Below are 9360 nucleotides of genomic sequence, written 5' to 3'. Positions count from 1 at the left end.
TCCTGTTTCTGCCGAGTTTTATGATAATCCGTGCGGCACCCATGTCAGGGTAGTTTGTGCCGTTTATGCTATGACTAGTGTGGCTGAGGACCAAAAGGATTCCATACTCGCAGTATGACTTCTTTTAGTTTCTCCTGAAAGCGTGACCACCACCCCTACAATGTATCTAGGTGGTTGTCAAATTTGAACTCAACTTGAAAACTGTCCAGGAAGCTACAGACTGATATGGCTATACGTGAGCCTCCACATTCTTGTGTAAAGGAGTCCTGAAGCTGATGAGTAAATATGAGATTATAAAGTTCTCGATCCTCTCCATCGAACACCAAACTGAAGGGGATTTCCCTCGAGAAATCCGTATGATTAGCTTTTGGGTGCCTGGAGTTCCTAGCGCACTTTCTTACTTCAATGGCGACTTACAGTGCAAGAAGAAAAATGGAACGCTGAGCTGTTCTACCCTGTGGAGGTGCTTGTGAATTGCTGGCGATCTTTGACTGAATTGGTCCCTCAGCTAATCACTGGCAGACATATAGTGCTGTAACTATTTGCCTTACACAAGGGATTCAATCTTACAGCAACTGTTACTGCAATTGGCGCTGAGGTAACTTGGAAATATACTTGGAAATACACAAGTCAAGTGAGGAAAGCATCAGCTTCTGGGGAGCTCATATCTTGGGAGTCCCACATCGGAATCCGAGGTTGAAGGCCATCTTCACGGTGCTTCCCATTCCACGTTCTAAGCCCTATGTTCAACTCCCTCTCTCTATCTCTTAACAGATAAAACGAGCACAAGATCCAGCCTAAGTATCTCAACAATCCACTGCAACTCGAAAACGATGATTCCTGAAGCACCGTTGATCTCGTTGCCATACTAGATGCAATCACCAGAAAGACTGCTAATGGAAGACGAGACACAAATTTTCTCTTCTAAAAAGAGACTCTTATGGCATAAGGAGCACCTCTGCTCCAGTCCTGTGCCACTTCGAGATGAACAGTCGATGAGCAGCATTACTCGCAGCAGAACCAAGGCTCTCTCACAACGCAACTTCCGTGACGTACCCTGTATATTTTTCCGAGGGATGTTCACTGTTCCATGGGCCTCAGGCGGATTCGGTTTCAACCGATGTGGATTGGAAACAGATTTTGTCATACACAGTTCTTGTGGTTACGTTCAATGCCCTACGCCTTGCCGCAGTTCAAGACCTTGTAAACTGTAACGCAAATGCAGTGTGCAATCAGTAAAAATTTGCACTTAAAAACTGGGCAGATCATTACGGACATGGAGCCATTTCTGACGTATCGAGTCTCGATGTACAAGTCTTTCCTCCACATGAACGGAACATTAGTAATCGTGTGATTAGCGGGCGTAATATTCCCAATTGTTATTCATAGTACACTAATCCAACATCATTTTGCAGATTTTTCCTTGACACTTCTCAGGACTCACGATAAAAGAGCAGATTACAGCAAATCACAAGTGTGCACAAGTCCGCCTTACTAAATATCTCATACTTCAACCCGACACAAATGATGAATTGAATGTTCAAGAGTCGTACATACCAAGTCTAACAATGCAACAGAACCAACGAACATGAGAACTTTATATAAATAGTTTGTTAACATTGCAATTTAGCCAGGGCGGCAAGCACAGCGTCAGTCTGTTCTGGCTTCCCAACAGAAATGCGAATATAGTTTTGTAGTTCGGCCTTCTCGTAGTGGCGAACCATTACTCCGTCCTTAGCAAGTGCAGCCTGTACATGATTAAAGAAAAACATGAATCAAGGCACACATAGAAAACCTCGTCAACCAAAACGAAGGTTCAAAGGTTAGGCCACTATTACAATGTCTTACGTGCTTTACACTCACTTCCAGCTGAGGTAGCAAGCATTACTTCCAAGTTCAAAATCTAAATTAACATTCACATCAATAACTTAATCACAACAAATATTACGAGAACAGATACAGCCATAAGGAGATTCTAATCACAAATTTAGTACGACAGAGGATACATGTGCAAAAGACAGGAAAAGAAAGACAACTAACTAATTAAGATGAGCTTAAAAAGGTTTTACCTTCAGTTCCCTGGCAGTTTTGTTGCCCGTTACGGAACACAGAATGAAGTTGGCATGACTGGGATATGGCTCCAGAAAGGAAAACTCTTTCAGCTTCACAAACATGCGCTCCCTTTCTTCCACCAGTGCGTTCTTCACATCCTGTTATACAAGCATGAGCTATTGAGGACAAGAGAAAATGCAACCGGTATTAATTTTAGGTACATCTCTAAATAGGTGGTAAACTGTACAAAACTTATTGCCGATAGCAGCAGACTTAGACACTATCAGAATAAACTGCTAGATTTGAATATTATGAGGTTTAACTTTAAGTCGCCATTACCTCCAAGTATTTTGGATTAGTAAGAGCTGCACATGCAGCCACTTCAGCAGCAACAGAGACATTGTAGGGCTGCTTGGCTCGCCACAAGTACTCAATCAGAGATAACGGAAATGCACCGTAGCCAACCCGCAGACCTGCTAACCCTGCTCAATCCCGCCAAGTTATTGATTTATAAGGAGAATGAGCAAATCAATTCTTAAATCATCCAACATGGAACGAGAAGCGAATCCCATAATAAATAGCAACAATTTTTATACGCACTTAAAAACCGGTTGTTAACTAGAACATGATGCTTGAACAGTACAGTTCCTCAAAAGAGTACCCAACAAAAATGTGATGCATCTACGCTACCATTAAGAATATTTAGCAACCAATTCTCAAAATTCAATTTCCAGGTTTCACTGATGATAAAGTACACACGGGGATAAGATGTGCAATGTTTCTTACCAGCACGTTTACTGAAAGTGCGCAAAACAATCAGGTTCTCATAATTCGTCACCCAGTTAATGCGAGAGGGTTCTCGAGCAAACTCCACATAAGCCTCATCCAGAACTACTAAGACGGGTAGATCCAATATAGTCTTCAACTCATCGTCCGACACCAAACTACACAAACGATTACACTGATTACGTTTAGATCGATCGACATGAGAAACATAAGCACATCTAATATTAATGTCACACTGAGATAAGGGAATGTTTCAACACACTAAATTTTATGGTGGATTTGACGTCACATAGATGCTAGTGCTCAGAAGGATGTGACACTAAAAATGATTGACCATATTTCCACAAAGTGCTGGCTGCAAAGTTCAATGAGTGTAAGTTAAAATTACAAATACTCCGCATTGCCCCGCAACAAATACATTCAAAATAGCAATGACATTCCCTTGACACCTTTTGTCTATCAGAACATATCCAAGAAAATTACCATCCATCAGGGTTGTTGGGCGAAGTCAAAAAGACTATCTTAGGATTCTGTTGTCGCACGGTGTCAACAATGGAAGGTACATCCAACGCAAACCCTGGCAACCTAGGAACTGCGAAATCCTCAAGACAAGAGATGGCATCAGTCATAGAGGAAAGGACGGCGACATCCTGGTAAGAGAAAGGAAACAAAAAAATCGAAGGATTAACTTTGAACATAAGTATAATAGCAGTGAACCAAAATTCATGAGAATGTAACAAAATATACAGAATAATTTTTGGAAAAAAGCCACCTTTGATGACAGAAGCTCCGTTCACTGCAGCGTCAAATGCATACATAGTGAATGTGGGTGGACAGTCCAATATCTTGTCACCAGGATCTAATGTACACCTGTTTGAGACCGAATCACATGCCAAGGACACTTCAATTCAGAAAGACAACTAAAGATCTCAGAAACACCAAGAACCGTCATGAAAGCTGATACCACGGAGAATTTACTTGCCAGAAACTACAGCAACCTTTTAAATGAAATTCAGTTTAAAAGTGGTACCTCTAAGCAAATATATAATAGATAGATAGCAATGTCCGTGTGAAATGTAGTACACTGCTGTCCAACTAGATTCCTCAAAACCAGGCTGTACATTACATGAACCTGATCCAATTAGAACATTACCGCATAATAAGGTCAATGAGCTCATCAGCACCACAACCGACCAGAATGTGTTCAGCTCCTATTCCTGTATCCTCAGCTAGTGCAGCCCTCAACCTGCGACTTTCTGGGTCAGGATAAATGTTTGGAAACTCCATGCTGCCCAGCGCTTCCAAGACCTGCCAAAGCCCACGTATTGAGGACATCGTCATTCATGAATAATAAGAAAATATGGTGGCAATTTAGACATCACTGAACACAGCTCAATTGTTAACATGAGTAGCGAAAGATATGTTATACAGTTCTCAAAAACATGCTAAAACAGTATTCTACTCTCCTTAGTGTTGAAGCACCCGTTGAGGCTTTTTTAAATAAGAAAACTACCTCAGGGGGCGGTCCATATGGATTCTCATTGGCATCCAACTTAACAATGTCCTTCGGGTGCCTGCCTAGTCTCGCAGACAATATCTGCACATAACTGAAGAAAATAACTCCAAAGCTAGAATACAATCTAAAGATTTCTCACATGTTCTCAAATGTAAAGGCTCCAACTATGATACATTACTGTAGAATCGAGGCTGGCCATAATCTACTCTCTCAAGTCATATTGCTCTTGGAGAAAGTAAAATGTACAATCACCACAGGGTAATTTTGAAAAGCATCCTAAATTCAATGTGCAGTCGAACATAAAAATTAAATGAACCAACGTGGTGAGCGTAGCTTACGATGAAAGCATACTACAAAAGTGGCATTTGCCAAGTAAGATTAGGGTAGAGAAGGGGAGATACAGCAACAGTCACAAGAGCAGACTTCACACTGCGGCAGTCGTTTCAAGAGGAACATACCTCAAAAGGCTCAATGGGAGTATAGGGTGCAAGAGTCTGCAAGTGCTTGCGGATAAAGGAGGCTCCCTTGGTAGCCAGCGGTACTGTTGTGAGTGCATCCGCGGACGCAGACACCCTACTCATCGAAGGCGACCGAAAAGACAGTGGTGTTCCTGACAAGGAATTTGCCCCTGCGGCTATCAAGTTCGCAGCCCGCAGCGACATCTGAGCCACTTCTGCAAGAAATTCACCCAATATTTTGAAACCTAAATAAGTAGTAGAGACCTTACTTCAATTGGGAATGAATCTCTTGGGCACAAGGCAAAACTCACAAATCCAACCACGAAACACAGATCTACACTCGAGAATACAGTCGTCAGTCAGCTAGCAACTCGACTTGCAATGGAAAACCCGGTGCGTGATCGCGGAACCCACCGAAATGGAACTTGAAAGGTGATGGACAAATCATAGAATGCGAGATGAGAAACCGAATCGAGGTGATTGCGTTGGAGCTCGACGAATGCCTGGGCGGATGGCCGAGGCCGAGGCCGAGGCCGCTCCTCGAGTCGGGTTTAGGGTTTTGCAGCACGTTTTGTCTTGGCTTAGTTTGTCTTTGGTATCTTGCAGAGGGAAGTGGACTTGTCCATAAGATGCACGGTGTCCAAGAGTATGGCTTAGTGAGTGCACTAAATTTTAATTTTTAGTAGTTTGGTTTGATAAAATTGATACCACAATAGGTCTTTAGTAAATCTATAGTACACAAGTAATATACAAATATCAGTAATTGAGTTTTTTGATGAAGTAATAGTTCAATTTTTGTTTAATTATTATTTGGAGAAATTTTCAAGGCATCTAAAGTTGATGTTTTGGTGACTCTAAATGTTGGTTAATTAGTTTAACATTAAAAGTTAAATTTCAACCAAAGTTATGAAGCTATCCAATTTTATTGTATTCTTTTCATTGATTTGAAAATAAATAAATAAATAAATAAAACTAAAACTAAAACTAAAACTAAAAACTAAACTAAAAATGAAAATTAGAACAAATATTTGGTTTACGTAAAACTGTAGAAGATATCAAGATGACAATGAATTAGAGAATCTTTGATATATTGTAAATGGTATTAGATATTATTAAAAAAATCAAATGAATAATACTTATTTTAAATTTAGCATATAAATGTTGTTGAGTTTCTATCACATTTAAATACGTATGGTATTATTAAAATTATTTTTTTATAATACTTTTTTAAAAATAAAAACTTGTAGTTCAAAAATTTACATGATCAATTGATATCTCAATTGAAATTTATTTTGGCTTTATAAATTCATGTTTCTTACAATATATATGTAGTTTTAAGTTTTTACTCTGAAAACTAACCTCAATTTAAAACTTAAAAATTGAACGTTGATATAAAGTAAAAAAAACTACATCCGTTGATTTCTTAATCCTAATTGATTGAATATAGGCTAAATGTTCAAAACCTACCTATGTAGAAACATTACGTTAAAGATACTCAACACAAGATTGGTTGAATTGACACTTTCAACCAATTGAGAAAATGCTACCATCTGTTAGATGCATAATCTGAAGACCAATGCAGAAAGTTGTTTTTCCTAGCATTTTCATCTCAAATTCATGTATAAGTAGGTTAGTAGTTGTAACACATGCAGATGTAGTGCCTACTAGGTTAAGATCATCAACATATACAACAATGATTACAAAACTAGTTTTATTTCGTTTGATAAACAAACAAGAGATTAGTGGATTACTTATAAAATTATTTGTAATTAAATAATCTCAAAGACGTTCATACCACATGCGTACGGATTGTTTTAAATCATACAAGGCCTTATATAATTTAATACCACGATATTATCCTAGAGCGGGTTGATTTAGAGTTCATGTTTCTAAGCTAGGTGGAACTTTCATATAAATATTTGCATCAAGAGAACCATATAGATATGCAGTTACTACATCCATCAGATGCATCTCAAGGGTGGCATGCATTGTCATTCCAATAATATTTCAAAATGTAATTGAATCCATGATTGGAGAATATGTAGATTCATAATCAATGCCAAATCATTGAGTTAATCCTTGAGCAATAAGATGAGCTTTATAACGGGTTATTTGGCCTTGAGCATCTTGCTTGCATATTAATACCATTTTATATCCCACATGGCGAGATATAAGAGTATCTACAATTGGACCAAAGACTTTCTTCTTACGCAAAGAGACATACTCCTCCTCAATAGCAATTTTCCATTTTCACCAATCAGAACGACGCATCGCCTCTTCAATGGTTTGAGGTTCAAGATCGTCTTCCTTGAAAGAAAGGGCTTCTATAATCATATATTAAATGATACATCTACCGTAATAGATGGTCTGTCCCAAATATCATCTATAACACAATACAGAATAGATAATTCTTTATACAACTTGTTCTTATTCCTTCCAATTCCAAGCTTGTTTTTCATAGGAACTGAAGGTACATTATGCATGGATGTATCATCATGAATTGGTAGTCCCGCAAGATGAGTCGCAATTTCTTGAGAAATAATACCAGGACTAGTCAATTTTATAGTTTTCTTCTTATGTGGGTGCTTATTTGGTCCACGAGTTCTTTTAGTTGTTGTTGTTATAACTTGAGGTATTGTAGTCAATGGCACTGCAATCTGAGCAGGTGCATTCTGAGCCTCATTAATAAGAACTCTTGTAATTTTAGGTACAACATTGAAGCCATCAGGTGTTTCATCTAAGATCCGTTTTAGATGCAAAATCTTAGCAACTTCAGTTTCTACCAAAGATGTCCTAGGATCACAATTCATTGTAAACGTTTTTGGTGCTTCAAATATGAGTACTTTATTTCTTTGTTGATTGGATACTCCTCCTTGAAGAGATGGAAATACATTTTCTTCAAAACGACAATTTTGCAAACATGCACGTAATAATATGCCAGTTAATGGATCAACAATACGAATAATGCTTCGAGAATCAAAACCAACATATATGCCTTCTTGTCCATGAGCTTCAATGGTACGTTGTTGAGGTTTTGGTATTGGAATGCAAGTGCGGTAACCAAATACTTGTAAGTGAGATACATTTGGAACACGATCCGAGATGAGTTCATGTGGTGAAACAATTTCAAGAGAAGAAGGGCGGAGGTGTATTAATGTTGCAACATGTAAAACTGCATGAACCCACATAGATGTAGGTAAATTTGCGTGAAGGAGGAGTGGCCGGGTTATGAGTTGTATATGCTTTATAAATGACTCAGCAAGTCTATTTTGAATATGTTCATATCGAACACAATATATCAACTCAATTCATGTTGCAGTACAATAGTCTTCAAAAGACTTTGATGCAAATTCTTTTGCATTATCCATACACAATGTTTTTATAAGATAATCAAGAAAATTTGCTCGAAAATAAATAAGCATAGATACAAGATTGGCAAACACCATGTTTCGAGTTGATAATAATGAAACATATGATTGTTTACCTGATGCATCAACAAGGACCAAAAAATAACGAAATGGTCCTGATATTGGATTGATAGAACTACAAATATCACCATGCAATCTTTCAAGCATTGGTGGTAATTCTTGTGAAAGTTTCCAAATTGAAGGCCAAGTAACCATTTAACCTTGCACGCATGCACAACATAATTCCATAGAGTCTACATCTGTAGGCTTTAAATTGTGCCCAATTATACATGGAATAATCTTTCTAAATAGTGTGGATCTTGGATGTCCCAATCATCCATGCCAGAGAGAAACATGACTCTCTGTGATAGATGATGCAAAATTAAATATAATGGGAGGCCAAATCACAATTCGATATAAACTATTTTCTGTAGCAAAAGTTTTTTCAACAACTTTATGGTTCTTCGCAAGAATCAAAACCTCTTTTCTATTTAAAGTGGCGGTCGAGAGGTAATAACCATTAATACGCACATCTCGGTAGCTGATCAGACTCCGAGATGCTAAGGGTGGAAAAATTGCATGTTTACATTTTATGATGGAATCCGCAAGTAATTTTACCATTGCTATGCCCTCTTGGAAAAAAAACGCATTTGCTCTAGCCATGGTCATCACATTTTTAGTTTGCTAAGTTGAAGTTTTTTCAATAAAAAATCATCTATCTTGCAAGATAGTATGTGTTGTTGCAGAATCAATGAGTGCATCATTTGATTCATTATTAGAGGTTTCATCATTCATATAAGCCTCTAAGTCATCAACACTAATTGAATCCATGGACGCATCCATGATATAAACTTCATGAGCCTTAGCTCGTAGTTTCTTATTTTCTTGAAACATTTTAATAAAATATTTTGAAGTATTGCACACATGTGCTAAATGTCCAATCATTCCACACTTATGGCAAGAACGCATATTTGATTTTTGTTTTCTACTATAATTAATAGTAGAACATTTATTCTTTCCATATGGGTAGAAATAGTCATGACTATGAGTACCCTGATACTTATGAGCACGTTTTCCATGTTTATATAATTTCTTCTTAGACTTTGAAATATTAAATACATGAGATTTTGGAACTGTAGTT

At 37.9% G+C, this 9360-nt stretch overlaps 1 protein-coding gene across 1 annotated transcript; it reads right to left on the bottom strand.

Moving 5' to 3' along the window:
- Window positions 1–1576: 1576 nt before the first annotated feature.
- On the bottom strand, window positions 1577–5396 carry LOC112272651 (histidinol-phosphate aminotransferase 1, chloroplastic). Its single transcript, XM_024500624.3, has 10 exons — window positions 5227–5396; window positions 4813–5027; window positions 4352–4435; window positions 3992–4146; window positions 3611–3708; window positions 3322–3430; window positions 2839–2996; window positions 2392–2534; window positions 2070–2210; window positions 1577–1748 (listed from the first exon to the last, which is right to left on the bottom strand). Exons 1-10 carry the CDS (start codon window positions 5258–5260, stop codon window positions 1614–1616), a joined length of 1272 nt encoding a protein of 423 aa, XP_024356392.1. The 5' UTR covers window positions 5261–5396; the 3' UTR covers window positions 1577–1613.
- Window positions 5397–9360: the final 3964 nt, after the last annotated feature.

This window comes from Physcomitrium patens, chromosome 19 (assembly GCF_059467195.1).
Source record: "Physcomitrium patens ecotype Gransden chromosome 19, ASM5946719v1, whole genome shotgun sequence".
NCBI classification, from domain to species: domain Eukaryota; kingdom Viridiplantae; phylum Streptophyta; class Bryopsida; order Funariales; family Funariaceae; genus Physcomitrium; species Physcomitrium patens.
Note: the sequence above shows the minus strand (reverse complement) of the source record. Positions and strands in the feature narration are given on the sequence as shown.